Raw genomic sequence first — 18716 nt, forward strand, 5'->3', positions numbered from 1 at the left:
ATCTATTGTAGAGTTTATTAATGGCAGGGGACCACCAAATCGGCTTCCTTTTTTTGCAGGAGAGGTCTTGGTTCTGTTGGGTATAGCAAGTTTTGCATTTCTGTATGCGTTCGTACAGTGCATTGGTGTATGATTCAGCAGTCCTGTATCTATTTTCCATTGACATAGGTGCTGTGAAGTTAGCCACCTCTGTTTTTAGGAGCCCAAAGTCAGCTTTGGAGACATTTTTCAAGGTGGTTACCTTTGTGGGGGTGTGGGTGAGATGTGAATTTCCATGGTGATTAATTTGTGGTCGGATCTGACCAGGGAGGGATTGATTATTGGTGGAGAGCAGCGGTTGCCCATGTTAGTAATAACTAGGTCAGTGATGTTGCTTCCTCTAGTGGGGGTAAGAATGAGCTGGTCCAAGGCATTGGAATTGATGAATTCCAGGAAGCGTTGGGCCAGTGTATTGGTGCATGAGTAGTTTTGCCAGTTGTTGGAGGGGTAGTTGAAGTCACCTAGTATGAGAATGTTGGGCTGGACCCTAATAGTTTCCAGGGTGCTTAAGAATGTGGAGTGAGAGTCTTGAGACATGGTTGGGGATCCATAGCAGGCTATGTCCTGAATTGCCGTCTTACCCAATGTTAGTTGTACCTGAAGCATCTCAGATGCGTTATGCTGCGCTACTAGTCTGGGGGTGTGCATATCCTTTATGAATATGGAGACACCACTGCCTTTTGAGCTTCGGTCCATGTTCTGGGGCCGAAAGGTGTGGAATGAGCTGTTACCTGGTAGCACAGGGGTGTTTTCTGCTGCTTTAAACCAGGTCTCCGTTAGAGCACAAATGTCGATGTTCTACATTTTGAGGAGTGCTTCGAGCAAGTGCATCTTGAAATTTAGACTTCTAGCATTGACCCTCAGATTGCATTTATTTATAGCTCTTATGGTGGTAATCTGGTCTTTGGAACAATGCCTAAAAAGAGCACTATAGGGGTGGCAAGAGCCTTAGCCAGTATCCGGAAACCCAGGGGTGGCAGATGCAGGCCATCTCTGGCAAAGCATCGAGGTCTGTCAGTCATGTCATCCCAAGCAGACAGATATTGGATTCCCTTAGAATGACACCAGAAACTTAGCCAGTTGTTGAATTCAATCATTTTCTGCTTGTACTGCGGTATCATTCTGGGCGAAGATAGGATGCTCCTCAGGGCTAGGGTCATACCTGCCTGGGCCACATAATCTGAGAGCTCCTCCATGTCTCTTTTCGTGTACACCAGGGAGGTGCATCTCAAGTCATTCACACCCATATGGACAGTGACAATCATACTTATACTTGTGGAGTGACCTGAGATGCGTGTGTTATATGTCAGATTCTGGCACCTGATAGACTGCTGACTGTTACCTTCTCCTTATTCAACCTAGTGAGTGGGACATCAGTGTGCCTCACTATTGAGTCACCTATGATTAGTGTATTGGGCAAGCCGTTTTGCCTTAGGGGCTTAGGTTGAGGGATACACTGTGTAGGTGAGCTGTGTGTCTTATTGTTTGTGCTGTGTTGTGGTGGTTGAGTGCATTTCTATCTTGGAGGTCTCTGCTGTTTGGGTAGATTTCTATTGAGATCTTTTGTGAAGGTGAGTGTGTGGTTTGTGTTTTTATGTGAGAGCTGTGATGGTGGGTGTTCCGGAGGGCTATGTGTTGCATGTGGTGTGGTGCAGGTGTCGACCTTCTCCCCTTGACCAGCTATTCTAGTCTTGGCTTAAGAGTGCATGGCTTCCAGTTTGGATATATAAGTGCATCTCTCTCAAGTCTTAGTGTTGGTTGGTAAGAGGAGAGGGTTGTCTGCGTACATGACTGAGGCAGTTGCTACACTGCCTCAGAATGCCTTAGTTTACCAGGTTAATAGGAAAAAGCACAGGGAACTGTTAGACATGCCAGGAGGGATGGTCATTTTTACTAAGTACTGGAGCTGTTTCCTTATATAGTCCTTTTACAGGAAAAATGTCACTCAAGGTATCTGAGTCTGTACAGAGCACTACCAAGCACTTGAGAGGAAACTCACGTAGACCCTGAAAATTTAAGGATGAAGTATTTAGGCAGATATTCTGAAGTTAGAAAGAAATCAAGCAGTACTTACTGAAAAATAAAGAATTAGCTTGCCAAGAGTGATGAAAAGAGGGGAGTCAGATGAATGGCTGCCTGGCTACTACTAATGCTGGTCTCAGCACAACTTCACTCTGTTGGGATACAGTACTCCTTTGCTTCTTCTCTCACCAGAAGCAAAATGTTTGCACCAATCCCAAGAAGAGAAGCAGGCCATGGTCTGTTTGGTGATCCACAGTCTTGTCCCAGATGATGCAAGGGCTTGCAGGTTTGTAGCCTTTTTCTGGTAGATGCCTCGAATAGCAACCAGACCAATCAGGTACATTAAGCACAGACGCTCACTCTCCAACCAGAAAGAAATCAGAATCAATGCACTCTGCTCCTACTCTCACCAGGATCAGAATATAAGCACAGATTCTAAGCTGCCATCTATAAAGCAGTTATTAAGCTTTCTGTTGATAAGCAGTCTCCAGAAAATAATGTAACTGCACTCCTCTCATTAGGAGAAAACAGAAGCACTAATCCCAAGATGACTGCTGAGAGGCAGAATGTGGGCTGTCGAATAACTGGTGGTCTTGCAATAGATGCTTAAAGGTAAGATGAAAAAATGGTTTATTCATCACTGCAGTGTGCACTAGAGGAGTTGTATGTGAAAGTAGGTAACTTAAGCTGTACCTGTCTAAAAAGTTAAGTTTTAGTGGAGAGTTAGTATTTTTAAAATAGCAAGATAGATTGAAAGGCAGTGGTCACTTTTGTATTCTGGTACTATGGAATACATAAGGATGGCCAACACATTTAAATAGTTGAAGGGGAGTAATTTCACAAAGTGATAATGTTGTGCTTACTCGCACCAGCCAATAAAAGCAGAGAGGAAATGAGATATATAGCCAAATTAACATAAGGGGCAGGCAACTAGAAAGACAGTGGTGTTTAAGAACACAACAGTAACTGTCTGGGAGGGTGGGAAAAATTTCTTTCTGACTCACAAGAGAGAGAGCTGAGGTCTCATTTCAAGTTTTAATATGCAGTTTATAAGTAAAACACAGTGTAAAGAAAATAAATTACAGTATGCAAAATAGAAAAACGCAGTAAAGTATTACAAAATACAAATAAAAAGCAAACTGACCTTTCCCTCACTGCAAACTGTAGCAAAGTCTGGGTGAGCCTTTCCAGTAAAGCTATGAAATGTTTTATTTTACCCCTTAAATAGAAGGTTTAGTTCCTAGCTCCACCCCATCAGTTCACAGATGATTAACCTTAACTGACCTGTTGTAACTTATATGTGACTCCTGAATTGACCCATTCTAATTTCTGTCTGACTCACAAGAGAGAGCTGTGGTTGCTTAAGTTTTAATATGCAGTTAAAAGCAGAATACAGGTAAAACACAGTGTAAAGAAAATAAATCACAGTATACAAAATAGAAAAAGGCAGTAAAGTAATACAAATAAAAAGCAAACTAACCTTTCCCTCACAGCAAATTGTAGCAGAGTCTGGGTGTGCCTTTCCAGTTCAATTTTTACTAGTTTGTCACAGTCAAAGCTTAATGAAACACGATTGCTGTGCATGTATTTTGCATCATTTTGTCACTTCTGATTTTTCAAAATTTGTGTTTCTGAGGTGTCATCTGGAAGTGGGAGGGGCTTGTTTCTTATTTATTCAAATGTCATTCTAATTAGCTGGCCATTTTTTTTTTTTTTTTTTTAGCCAGATACATTTACTTTACAAAAGTCTTGTCCAGATTTTCAGTGTCTGAAGGTTTAGAGGTTTGACCACCGATGATGTATAAAATAAGAGTGACAGGTTAAATACAGAAAAAAGTAGCACCAAGTCTCATAAGTAATTTGTTTCTAGCAGGCACAATATTGGATTTTGCAGAAGCATGATGGATGATTACCTTGCAAAAATGTATGCAGTGTGACAGCACCCGTTTCATTACAACATTTAGGTGAAATTCTTTGTGAAGAATAGCATCTACAATTTTCTTATTTACTTGACATTTTTGATATAATATGCACTGTATATTGTGTTTAAGGCCTTTGCAAGCAAGTTTTGCCTTAGCGTGCTTTGCTTGTGAATTACTTATCAGATATTTTATTAAAAATCCATAACAGCCAGTTCACATTTTTTATCCTGTCAAAACACATATTTAAGGAGTGCATTTCAGAGGGGACATTCTTAAAAGTAATGAAATTCTGCTATTATGATTTTAAAATGGTGTATTAACCCTCAAGGCCCATTGGCACACCTCCTCAAGGATCTAGCTGCTTTGAAATGGATATTTTACTTAACAAATTAACTAAACAGGTCCCTGAAATGAGATGTCTACATTGTGGTGATAAACTGAGAATGCAAGCAAGAGATCAGTGGGGTATGAAGCGTTTCCAAATTTGCAGCTCAGAGATGCAGCTGATAAAATTGAGAAACGTAATGGGCTACCATAGATGGGCTTGATACATGCACTTTTCAGCCAAATACAGATCCCAGAAACTACCATTTTCCAGTGTTCATGATGTATTTTTTGTGTCTGCTATCAAGGAAAAATTAAGTAGGTGATGTTTGCTTTCATAGATTTTAGTCAGTGTTTTGGGATTTCTATGCAGTATTTTTTTTCGCTTCAGCATTACCAACCAGGACAAAGCTAACAATCAAACAGTCTTCATAGCTTTATAGTTCAGTTAAGTACTATCCTTTACTGCTGTATTACAGAAAAAATAATGTACTGCAGCTTCTGTTCTAGATGTAATTATAGAACAAGTGATCCATTTTGTACTATGCATATTTATCCATCTTCATGTCAGGACCATTCTTCCGTATTTTTCCCAAATCTTGGCTGAGACCTAAAGCAGTATTCAAATAAGTAAAGTTAGTAGTTTACTTGCTTCTAAATCAGTTTTAAGTATTCTTCCACTTATGTAAATTTCCTCTTATTATGAAAGTGCGTTGCATAACCCAATGAGTGTTGGGCCTTGCCTTTAACAAACAAAAAGACAAACAGATGATCTTTCATGTTATGAAAGGTGCTTCCTGTCTATGTATGAACAAGACTGTTGGTTTGTATCTTTTTACTTTGTTCTTTAAAAAACTATAATGGATTTTGAATAAGCAAAGGAAAGGAGAAAACCCTAAATGGACTGGTGCAAACATGATGATGTGAGCATCAACACTTGCAGTGCTTGTTCACTGAAGCACCTCCCTCCCCCTCCAGTCGACAATTCGGCAGCTTGGTAGCAAGTGGGAAACATTCCCTGCTGAGGTAATGTTAATGCATGCTATTTCCCTGACTCTCCAGCCACCTCTTCTGCTTCTCTTACAACTGTTGTGGAAGGCTCTGATGTGTGATGTTTTCCCACTACTCCATTTGTTTGGACAATGTGATGCTGTGTAACATGTTACACACTGATTATCTTGCTGTATATGTCTTGACTGTATTGCAGTGCTCCTTCTGATGTGTCTTGATATCTAAATAAACATGTCACTGTGTTTCATATTTCCATATGGGCTGTGTTTGTATTATAGGCCATTTCCCTCATTGTATGGAGGTTGCATATTAGGACATCAACCAGGGCTGTGGGGCATATCTGGCATCACCTGCAGCACACAGTATATTATACACATGTGACCTCCTTCATGCTTACATGGTACTTTTAAGCTAGCAAGTGTATGCACTTAACTAAGCGGTCCTGTGGAAAGTCCTGTTATAGGATCCATTAGTATAGGTCTGATTTGTACTCAGTATATGAATTAATGAACTGCCCACTGTTACACTGCAGCATTTTAAATAATGGTCTAGGTGTTACAGACCATCTGGCTTTTCAGGGAGTAAAAGTCCTTGTTGCTGATATAGTGCAGGCTCTGTGGACTGGTGGGGCTTTGATAGCAACATGTGTACTATCTGTGGCCCCTAGGACCCCAGGATATAGGTTATATCACAAAAAGCCTGCATGGTGTTGGTTCTTTCCTGCACTGTCCCGAAGAGTCAGAAATGCTTTTCTACATGTTATTGTATCAGAAAACTAGTTTAGATTCATGAGGCTGATGCTTACAATATACATATCTTGCCCCCCCCCCCCCGTAAGTCGCTGGAAAGGTCTCCCGTTAATAAGATGGTTAAGGCCACACACACACATTTGTATCTACTGGAATAGACACAGATGACCTCCATTTCCATTTTATGGGAAGCACTGTTCGTTTAGGTTCCTTACAGTATTCCTGTCTATTCAGCAGTGGCACACAGTTTATTGGTCTATGAGCTGGTGTTCTGTTAGACACTGTCTGTACCTTGTCTGGTGGTGCTGATGGCTGCAGTGTACATCAATGTAGGCACTGAATCCAAAGATGGTTCCCAATATACGAACACACAAATGATATAAAAACAAAGAAAGAAACCAATGCCTTTTTCAAGCATTCCTTGAATTGTGCAAATATGTCCATAAAATTTTTTGTAGTGGACAGGGTAATGCAAGACTTGAGAGGTGGAGACTGGGAGACGGCCTTAGGGATAAAAGAATTAATGTGGCAGCTGAGACTAAATGCAACAAAAAGCCCAGGATTGAATGAAGGAATTAGTGTTATTGACATCCTTAAAGCTAAAAGGAACAAGTTAAAGTAAATTTTTAACCAAAAGTAATTGCATTATTAAATATTTAGGTTTAATTTTAAATACGCAATGGGATACATCTAAGTTAAATTAATGTGAGGTTTTAAGACAGACAATTTATGTAGGAATTTAATGCGCACAGATTTACGCATTTTTATATTATGTGTTTTTACATTATTATATATTTAACTACACATTTAAGGTTATTTCAATAACACAAGTTATTAGATTACAAATTTACAAAATGTTTTATGTAAGGGATTTGGCTTAGCGCACGATTACACTAATGGAAAGGTTATTTACATAAAAGGGGTTAACAGAAGACAGAGCATGCGCACTAAAGCATTTTTAAATCCCATTTTTAATTTTTAGTATATCTTTACTGTTTTCATGTTAATGTTGTTAGTATTTTAAAACAAGTCATACCAACACAGCTACCGTAAGGCAATTTTAATGCCTATGAAGTATTTGCATTCATTATTTATTAGTCTTGAGGGCATTTTTAAAAGGATGTTTTATACTGACTTGTATTTATATAATGACGACGTGGTTTGCAACTACACTAGATGTTTTACAGGGTTCTTTAACATCATTATTTGTTTTTAACAATCATTTTTCAATTAATTCATTTAAATTATCCAATGATATGGTATGTTTGAAGCATATAAAAGCACTGTTGTTTGAAAAGCAAGTACACTTGAAAAAGCCCGTTACGAACGGGCGAAAGCGCTTGTGCTGAAGTTTGTGGTCGATTTTTGAGTTGTGGATTAAAGGATTTGTACTCACTGGTTTATCGTTTTCCATTGTGGCTTTATTTAACTTTGGAAGTGTATGCAAATGTACTGTAGTGGATTTTGCAACTTAAACATTTCTTGTCAGCAGACGAAGAGGTTTTGGGCTTTCCGCAATTTGTTACTTGTTTTTTTTCTGCTTCAGTTTATTCGTTGTATGGTTCCCAACATATTACTGTACTACTGCTGTTTCTATTCCTTACTTGGCGTCAGTTGTACATTGTGAATCATAACCTTCAAAGAGGATATGCGCTGCCACAAAGTGCCACTGTTTATTCATTTCTGAACTCGTACACTGCCACAGGATGCCACTGTTTTATACATTTCTGAACTGTTATACATCTTGACCTTCTACATTTGAATAATCCATGTACCTTATTTGCTTGGGGCTCCTCATTTCCATATTGTTTACATTCAATAGCATGTGCTACATAGAATTCTGTTTTGACCATTGTGTTGCTATGCTCCCTTTATCTGAAAATCATTAATGTCCTGCTCTTGGCAGCTACTTATGCTAATTTGTGCAGTGAGAAAACTATCTGTGAATTCCAGGTATTCTTAATTTTGACCATTTAATTTGCAGTTGTAATCTGTAACCTTGTCACATCACAAGATTTATATTTATTGACACTAAAGATGAGGCCATTACTGCTACACTAGATGTGTATTTTTGTAGACTGTTTTGGTATACTGTACATTGTACTGCATTTTTTTCTTTAACAGTGAGTTTCTAAATGCATTACTTAAAAGCTGTGGCATTCTAGTCAGTTTAGATTTTGTGATATAATCTCTGTGATAGATGTCCTTTCCTGTCAGCTGTTACTATTACCAGGACCACTAATCAGTGTGGTTAGAGATTCAACATCAGATATATGGCATGATGGGCAGATGGGGGTGGACTTGTGTTTTTCCAGCAATTATTTTCTTTGATTTACTTTTTCTTTCTTTAATTTTTTTTGTTAGTGAGCCAGAATAATTTACTCTATTCAGAAGTGGAGGTCTGCTTTCTTATAGGTTGGAGGAGTGAGAGGGTAGTACCAAATGAAGTCTGGATCACACACTTGCATATAAATTTGCAGATACCCTGTGTCGCTGGAATGAAAGTATTAAAAGACAGTAGACAGATGTATCAAAATGGTAAAAAGGCTGGGAGTATGAGATTTCTGTGGAGCCTACTACTTTTGTGGGTATTCTGTGTTCCTGGAGTAGGGCTTGTATTTGAAAGCATTCCTAATGACATGACATGTAAAGGTGTTGCTCACCACCCAGCCTTCAGACTGTTGTGCTGAATTTTAAGCCTCTTATTAGCAGTGTTAACAGTCTAAGATTTGGCATGAATCTGAAAATGTCAGATTACTAGAAACAGAAAAAAGGAAAGCTGGGTCTGAAGCATATGAACAGCCATTCAGCTACATTTGCAAATTCTGTTTATATCTGAAATTATTTCAAATTTTCTTTTCTTCAACTTTTATGCAGGTACAAAGGTTTCATCAAAGACTGCCCCAGTGGACAGCTGGATGCTGCGGGTTTTCAGAAGATCTACAAACAGTTTTTCCCTTTTGGAGACCCAACAAAGTTTGCTACTTTTGTCTTCAATGTCTTTGATGAGAACAAAGTAAGTTGTGCATCAGTATTTTTCTGTGGGCTGCTCTTAAAGCCTGTTTTACGTGTTGTATAGCAAGGGATTTATTAAACAGCAGGGGAGGGCGGTACTGGCAGGGAATTGAAAGCATGAAGAAAATTGCATTTTCACTTTTCATCAATAAATAAGAGGTTGTTTCAGGCCATAATGAAGGACCAAGTGCAGTAGGATTTATAGACCAAGTTACAGCACATGTTTTAAAATTAGCTGTTGCTATTTCTAGTTCCTTTTCATAAAGGGGGACTCTCATTATGTTCTTGACCTCTGTAGCACCCCTGGGAGAAAAAAAAATCTAGTTAGAAGGATGCTTAACTCAGCCAGTGATTATATAGCGTGGATATAAGGTTGTACATCTCCATTTTAAAGATTAAAACTGAAGATATAGATTTTTTGTTTAGTTTTCTGGATGTTGTACTTGATACTTAAATTCCCTGTGACAAGGGTGCTCCTTTTTATTAGGTAATACAGATTTGCTGATAATAAATCAGTGTTCTTTGCAGAGCTCATAGAGGATTTGTATAGTGAAATGCCAGTTTAATAAACAAACGATAAAGTTCACATAACTGCAGATGACTAGAAGACAAAAACTCTGACTGTGAGTACTTTGTGGCAAAAAGGTACAAAAATGGCTTTGTAGTATGAGAATGCAATAAGGGAAATATAAGGGCATTCTCTGTAGATGCACAGAGATTTTACAGGTTAGTCAGATGTCATCTGGAGTACTTTATGCAGTTCTTACAACCCTTTCTCCATAAAGATACTGATTAGAGGCTGTTTGAGAAAGTGGATCTAAATGGTGCAAGTCTAAATGATCATGCCTCTTCAGTGCAGGTCTTTGAGGAAAGTTCCTCATTCTGAGTCTTAAAAAGTTCATATTCCACACTGAAAGTGTCTGCTAAACATTCACTGTTAAGCACTTTTAACTAATATTTGTGGCAGGTGATACTGAATTGTATTAATTTAATAAAAATTACTTTTTATGAATGTAGAGAAACACATTTTGACCATGCACCCAAATAGGCAGAAGGTAATAATTTATTATTACCTTCTGCCTCTTTGGGTGCCTGTTGTGGTTTTTTTTGGTTCCTGGTTCTGTGGCACCCTTTCCTTGGAGTTTTTGGATTACACTTTGACCATGCTGTAAGCATCATTGTTGAAGTTAGTAAGTTGTTAGTACATCCAGTTTTAGTGGCAGTAGAAGATAACCTGGTCTGTCTGAGCTGAGCTTTAAATGGACTTCTTGATTGGTCAGTGGACTGTTTGCTCTGTTTATTCATTTTTCTCTCTCTATACATTTGGAGTGTTTGCACAGCTTTTGGCATATTTTCATGGAGCTGACAAACACTTGGGATACACTCCGCTGTCTCCTGAGTGTTTAGCTTGTATTCAGTGTCACATTAGTACAGGCAGGTACTTTAAATAAATTTTTTGCACTTTTGTAAGATATTTAAGTGTACTGCTGATGTATTTTCAAATTATATATGAATGTTTCTGCACTTTTTCATTGTAAATAATGCCATTGCTTTTTACTGACCTTGCTGCTGGTTTCTGTGTACTGTAACCATTTTAAAAGTGTGTGTTTCTACATAGTTTAATTGCTCTGTTTAAATTCACCTTGAGCTAACTGTAGTGCGGTTTTACATTAAGAAGGCCTGGCTGGGACTGCATGTCTAGTAACAGTAGGGTTAGTGTAACTTTTAAGGTGTTTATCTCACAGAGAGAAGGTAAATTGTTTGATTCTTACCTCTGAAAGGGAAATTGGTTAGGCTTAAAATGGCCCACAAGGGCAACTAGTCTAGTACTTGCCTATGAATCTATGAAGTAGAAGGTAGACAGGTCTGTCTGAGCTGGGGATCACACAGAAACGCTTTAAGTGAGGTTGCATAATTGGTTAAAGAGCTATTCTACATATATAAAGTTGATGCATTTAGTAGTGCCCTTTATATTTGCAGAGGCACATTGAACTGACATTTTCCTTATAAAATTACCCCTGAAATTTCCACAGTACTTAGTTGCACCAAGAGCATCTAGTTTGTGCACTGAGGACCCCACCCCCACCCCATGAGGCTTGTCTTACGTAGTCCTGATTGTAGCAACCAAGCTAGCCAAATGTAAACCACTCTTGTACCATCCCCTTGTGGAACACAAAATAAGGCTGCATAGTCATGGACATGCACTTTCCTGATCTCTCTGCAGCTTGCCTGATCGATATGGACATCCTAAGGCAATATAACAGTTGTCTTATGTTTACTGACAGCCACTTAATTCTTAAGCAAGCTGATATGATGTGTGAGGGAGATAGTTATATAATGTCTCTGGAGGCAAGACTCTCACATGCAAGTACTTATAACAACAAACAGGTTGTCTGTAACACACACACGTACAAACCCACTTTATGTAGTATGAACCAGACACACAGTCCTATATATGTCGAGGCTCTTAAATGTAATCTCACTGTACCACAAAGACCTCCCAGACATTGCACAAAAAAAAACGTCCTCAGAAACCTCAAGCGCATTCTACAAAATCAGGAGCCACAATGAAGAATACAGCCATATCCCACAGTGTCTCAGCTACAAAACCTATGAGACACACCACTACCACACAACCCAATATTTGGGTCATAGGTTATTCCATTAAAGACACAGATGTCTTACTCACCAGGTTAAGTAAGGAATGAGTCACAGTCAGCTGTCAGGAGCTAGGATCTGTCAGATCAGCATACACATAGGTCATCGAACCAAAAGTACTAGTATGACTCAGTCATAGTCCATGTGGAAGCAAATGACCTGAGATGCATCTCCCTGCACTAAATGAAGATTGATATGATGAAGCACTCGGACTGTATCACCCAGGTCAGTACGAGCCTAACACTGAGCAGCATTCTACCTTCTGTAAGGCTGATACCACAATATGAACAGGCAATTGACTTGAACAATCGGCTTAGTTTCTGATGTAATTCCAGTAGGGTATGATTATTTAATAACTGTCATCATGGGGAGGATATGGTCAAAGGATGGTTTATACCTGCCCCCTTTAGGCTTTCATATATTTACAAAGACATTGCTCCCCCCAATAGTGCCTTGTTTAGGCAATACCAACCTGCAAAACGTCTGACATAGCAAAACCAACCCAAGGGAGTCTAAAGGTATTACTGCTTAATGCTGGCAACCTAAACAGGAAATTCCACTCTCTCCAGGCTGTCTTCTCTGTTCAGAATGTGGATATCTGCACAGTTACTGAGACTTGGTTTAAAGTACCCTTGCAGTGCAAGGCCAGAATGCCTTCCACACATTGAGACCAGCTACCTCACAGGCAGAGACCAAAGGTGGAGGTGTCTCAGTTTATATCACCAAAAAACTCACCTCAAGAGTAGTTAAACAGGATAAAGCTCTTGAGCTTCTCCATGTCCAAATTTCCATAGGCACTTTACCATATCATATCCTTGCAAACTATAGGTTACCCTCTGTGACCCCCCCCCCCCCAAAAAAAAAGCATAATTCATACTTTAACTTACTGGAGGCCATCGTCATTCAACCCAATACTGCATTCATTGGCAAATTCAACTACCCCACTATAAACTATGGTACTTAAATGACCCGAGCTTACAGCACCTGAGACTCCTAAACTTTGTAAACAAAAAATCCTTGGACCAGATAGTCTATATGCTCACTTGGGTTACAAACATACTCAATCTGGTACTCACAAACTTGAGAGAATGCTGCACCCCTCCCCAAATGTAATGTTCTCTCTGATAAGTTCAGACTACAAAGCTGTCCCCTTCATAGTAAAAAGCCATTCTTTGACCCCAGCTAACCCCATATCATTTAAGAACTATTCTAAGGCAAACATCCTACTGCTAAGAGATAACCTGTCAATATTTCAAGCCCCTCCTCCCCCCCTAAAAAACTGAGAACACAGCTGCCCAAGTGGAATTGTTCACAGAAATTCTGTAGAATCGTGTAAGTAAGTGCATAGAGACAGCTGTGCCTACCAGAAATAAGCCCAGGACTAACTCAAAAAACAAACCATACTGGGGAAATCCAAACATAAACAGGTTGTACAATAAAAGAAAAAAAAATTAAATAGATTAACTGTACAAAAGCCATATTTAAGGTGAAGATAGTCTCCCAGACATAGGGCAATCACAACTTTTTTTTTTTTTTTAGCTATGTCTAAAACCTCAGAGGCAGCACACAACTGTGTGCAGAACTGATTGTAAATGGAGTCACCTGCATAGACTGGGAAGAAATAGTGAATCCTCTGACCAACAAATTCAGTTCCCGTTTTACCCCCTTCTCTCCCCTGGTCACCTGCAGGAAATACCATTAAACAACCCCCCCAACTATCGCTAGGGGCATGCCCTGAATGTGCACTCTAAGGCCAAAAGCACTGCATTGTGCCCAGGATGTCTTCTAAATAGCCTAAAACATGTCCTACTGTGGTCACTGGAGTCGCTGTTTAATCAATGAGGCTTTGTGCCATGTGAATAAGAAAAACAAATGCACCTCAAGGCTAGTCCATCAGTATGACACTCTTGAGCTTCTCCATGTCCAAATTACGTTAGACCAAATCCCATGCCATATCTTTGTAAGATTCAGGTCTCCCTTTATGACACAGAAAAACCATAATACATACATAAGTATACTGGAGACCCTCCCCATTCAACCTAACTTTAGTGACTTTAACTACCCTAGTATACACTGCGAATTGTTTATGACCCCTAACATGCAGGCTCAGAAATTAATTCATGGTGCAAACACCTTAGATTAGTTAGTCCTTAAGGCCTCTAGAGGATGCAAGCATCCTTGACCAGTTCCTCACAAATATGGCAGAATGTTGCACACACCATAGTGTAATGTCTTGTCTGGTCAGATCAGATCATAAAGCTGTCTCCTTTGAAGTAAAGGCAAAACCATTGACACTGGCTAACCCTGGAACTTTTAGGAATTATTCCAGGGCAAACTTCCTGCTACCAAGTGACACTATGGCAACATTTCAAGCCCCTGAAACCCCATGAAAACTGCTGCCTATGCTGAATCATTAACATAAACCTTGTATAATCATATTAACAGTGGAATAGCGACAGCTTGCACCTATATGGATTAAGCACAGGATACACTCAAAGAACAAGCCACTGTGGTAGACTTCAAGTATCAAGTTGTATAACAAAAGAAAGAAAATTCCTGGCAAAAATTAGGAGGTGCAGTGCCAATTAAGTTACAGAATAATAAAAATGTTAGAGTGGACTACTGAAGATAAGAAAGAATGTATTGTTACTATTATGCAAGAATTTCTGGAGAGAAGATATTCAATAAATTTAAAAGAAAAATTAGAGGAAAAAAAATACTTGCATAAGAAAATCTGTCAAACACTTTAACAGAGTCATGAAAAACATTATATAGACCAAGAAACTTGGGCTGTTTGGAAAAAGAAGCAACTGAGGAAGTGCAGATATTTAAAAAAACAAAACCTAGCGATTTTTGAAACGTATAAAAAATATGGACATGGAAAAAGAGAGAGGTCTGATATGGTGTAATATTTATGCAAATGAGAAAGCCAAACTGATCAATACAAAAAAAAAACTGCTCCAAAGATATTTGAAGAGAAATTTAACCAAAGGCACCCAGATATGGAAAAGTTCACTGTACAAAAAATAAGATCACAAAGGGGGAACGTAGAACAGAAGACTAGTAAAGTAGAAGTTAAACAAAAAGAAGCTGAAGGTGTGGCATACCTGGAAAGTGAAAGATTTAGTGTAGAAAGTCTGACACAAGTTAAGTCACAGTATGATGGAAGAATTAGTCCCCAAAATAAGGAGAAACCAGTTGAGTGGGAGACATCCGAAAAAGAAATATGGACATGGGAAAGAAAAAGAGATTTCAATGTGTTGCAATATTTATGCAAAGGAGAAAGCAAACTTAATCAATACGAAAAAGCAGTACCAAAGATATTTGAAAAGAAGTACAGGTAAAGGTATCCATTTATGGAAATGTTTACAATACAAAAAAAAATAAGAAAAAGGGGGAAAGTAGAAAAGAGAATTGGTAATGATGAAGTCAAAGAAATAGAAACTGAAGTTAAGGAGAAACAGGTGGAATGGAAAGCATCTGATCAGTTGCCACATGAAGATACTCTAAAGCCTTCACCAGAAACCAGTACAACGTTCAGTTGGAACTGTACAGTAAGGCAGGAAGCAGGAAACAGTGGCAACTCTGACCCAATTAATGTTGTGGAGTGATAGGCCAGTGAGTTCCTGTAGGAAAATGCAAAGGATGAGGCAGGATGTAATAAGAGAATATGTCATAGGAGGATGTTTTGGAACTTACTGTAGAATGTCTGCAGGAAGTGGAGAATAAAGAATGTGCCCTTTTAGAAGAAAAAGATCTAAGGAAAGAGTTGCTTGATTTAATAGACATGGATAGATATATTAAGATCAATGAAAGAAATAGATTACAGAAAGACATTAAGACCCAAAATGTCAGAAGTCTGATAACAGTCTTGATTACTGTGTTCATTTGTTTTAACAAAAATTCATATGATGTAACAGAAGTAAATAGGATATATTACTGTAGAGCAAAATTAATAACAGATAAACTCTTGCCACAAAATACAGGGCAATGAGGGAAAGGAAGGGAAGAAATCAAATGACGTCACGGAAGTATCAAACAGAGAAAACTAAAACGCAATTAAGAGGAAGAGTACAGAAGAGGGAACAGATCAACAAAAATACATAGAAAGAGAGATGTGTTAAAAGCAATGTGCAGTGCTAGAACAGACCGGGATTACACTATTGCAAATAATAAATTAAAGATACCAACACAAGCAGAAGAAACTTAGATATTCAGATAAATGTAAAGGAAAAGTACAAAATAAGCAGTTCATTGATGACCGAAAAATGTTTTATTGGAATTGGGAAACCAAGCAATAGGAACAGAAACTCCACCAAAAAAAGAAGAAATAGACACAATTTGGAGAAATATCTATTAAGACCCTGTGGAGTATAACAAAGATGCTGAATGGATAGAAAAAGCAAAAGAAACTGTAAATTCAAATGTACAGGATATGAAATGGAATGAAGTAACGTTGAGAGAAATTGAAACAAAATTAAAAAAAGCTCCTGACTGGAAAATCCCAGGCCCAGATGCAGTACCTAACTTCTGGCTAAAAGTATTAACATCATTACATGAAGGTCTAGACCTAAGTAAGAACTACATATATGTGTACCCCCAACAGACACCAACCTGCACAGAGATTCTTGGATTTTGTAAACACAAACTCCTGGACCAGATAGTCAATACACCAACCAGGGGTGCAACCATATTGGATCTGGTCCTCCCTAATATGGGAGAGTGCTGCACACATCCTACTGTAATGCCTTCGCTGGTAAGGTCAGACCAAAAAATGGTCTCCTTTGAAGTAAAAATAAAACGTGGACCCACATCTAAACCGGAAATATTCAGGAACTATTCTAAAACTAACCTCCTGCTATTAAGTGAGAACCTGGCAAAATGTCAAGCCCCTATAAACCCTGCGAACACTTCTGCGTATGCAGAACTGTTCACAGAAACCCTGTACAAGCATGTTAATAGCTGGATAGAGGCAGCTGTACCCACTAGGAAGAAGTATAGAACTAACTCAAAAAACAAGCCACCCTGGTGGAATCACAAATTCAGTCAGATGTAAAAAAGGACGAAGAAACGCATGGCAAAAATTAGGAGGTGCAGCACCCAGCAGGATAAAAGCACTCTTAACAAACTAAACAAACAACTCAGAGGACAAATAAAGTCTGCCAAGCCAAATTTGAGGTAAGTTTCCCTCCCAGGCCAAGGACAACCCCAAAGCATTCTTTAGCTATGTCCGCAACCTCAAAGGCAATGCACAGTTGCGTGCAGAGCTCATTGTAAATGGAGCCACCTGTACTGAGCCAGAAGATGTAGCAAACCTCCTGGCTGATAAATTCAGCTCCAACTTTACTTCTGTCTCCCCCTCAACCTTCCCTCAGGAAATATCAAATATAACTCCCCCTACTATCACTAGGAAATAGGTCCTTAATGCTGTCTCTAAGACCAAGAACACTGCATCAGTGGGCCCAGATAATATCCCAGGATGCCTTCTAAATAGCATGAAACATGACCTATCATGGCCTCTGGAATTACTGTTTAACTATAGCCTCCAAACAGGCTTCATGCCTCATGAATGGAGAAAGGCAACAGTCATACCTCTACACAGAAGTGGACCATCTGCAGACCCTGGAAACTACAGACCCACAAGTCTCGCTAGTCTTATATGTAAAGCCATGGAAAGAATTATCATGGAGATGATGAACAGAGATATAGTAAACCTCCAGACACTGGACCCAACCCAGTTTGGTTTCGTCAAGGGCAGATCATGCTTACTCAACCTGGAGGACTTCTTTGAGAAGGTCACCAAAGCAATGGATGAGGGCAAAATTGTTCACACTGCCTACCTTGACCTGGACAAGGCATTTGACACAATATCCCACTTGGGCATTGTTGACAAACTCAAGAGGTTAGGTACAAACCCATCTGTCACCCTGTAGATAGCCAACTGGCGCACAGCAGGACCCAGGAAGTTAGAATAGGGGAGTCCACCTCTACAGAGAGGCCAGTGGAGTCCCTCAGGGATCAGTCCTTGGACCGTATCTTTTTGGTATTTACTTCTCAGATGTCAAAGCCAATGTCAGTGACCTCTGGCTGACTAAATTTGCTGATGATTGCAAGTTAGGAGTGGTCATTGAATCTTATACTGACACAAATGTTCCCCAGGAGGAGCTGACACAGACAAACAACTGGTGTTAGAGCCGTGGACTAAAACTAAATGCCAAGAAATGCATAATAGTATCCTTTGGGAAGTCATCCATCCCTGGTAACTTTCATATTGACAACACAACCCTTAGAGCTGACCCAGTAGTCAGGGACTTAGGGACACACATAAATAGTAATCTAGTCTTTGATCATCACATGTCCACCGTGGTGAGGAAATCATTCTGTGTTGCGCAACTTATCAACAAAGGTATAGCATCTAAGTCCAAGAAAGTCATTGTTCCACTGTATTTGGCATTCATCAGACATATCATTGAGTACAATGCCCCATTTGCTATGTACCTAACCAGACATATCCAACAACTGGAACGTCCACAGTGGTTCCTCACTAAAAGGATATAGGGCATAAGTAATATGTGCTATGCTGACCGTCTCAAGGCCCTACCCCTGTATTCTGTCTCCTACAGGCCTTTGAGGGGAGATCTATGCTTGTCATACAGGGCATTGTCAGACCTCTCTCTGATGGACCTCCTGCATATCCACAAAACAAACGGTATCAGAATTACCTGTTCTAAAGACTTAAACTTTGCCTGTGATATAAATAGGACCTGCTGGAGAGAGAGGTATGTATCCCAGAGATTACCCCATCTGTGGAACAGGCTCCTCATCCATGTGAAGCAGAGTTCCTCCATAACCCAATTCAAGTGCAACTTGGACAATTGGATGGGAAACCAGAAATTCATCCCTGGTTTGGCACCTATGTCTCTAATGCAAACAGTTAACCTGTAAATGGTTCATCTCCCAGGCCCATGCTTACACT

The 18716-nt window shown here is 39.3% G+C and overlaps 1 protein-coding gene across 2 annotated transcripts in view; it reads left to right on the plus strand.

Moving 5' to 3' along the window:
* NCS1 (neuronal calcium sensor 1) overlaps positions 1-18716 on the plus strand; it is a 1842585-nt gene that overhangs the window by 1290512 nt on the left and 533357 nt on the right. For both annotated transcript variants that reach the window (XM_044058472.1, XM_044058473.1), the window contains one exon: positions 8945-9083. In XM_044058472.1, the coding sequence (XP_043914407.1) occupies positions 8945-9083 (139 nt within the window). The remainder of the gene's footprint in view (positions 1-8944; positions 9084-18716) is intronic.

Source organism: Protopterus annectens, chromosome 16.part0 (assembly GCF_019279795.1).
Source record: "Protopterus annectens isolate FY-2018-M chromosome 16.part0, PAN1.0, whole genome shotgun sequence".
In the NCBI taxonomy this organism is placed as follows: Eukaryota; Metazoa; Chordata; order Ceratodontiformes; family Protopteridae; genus Protopterus; species Protopterus annectens.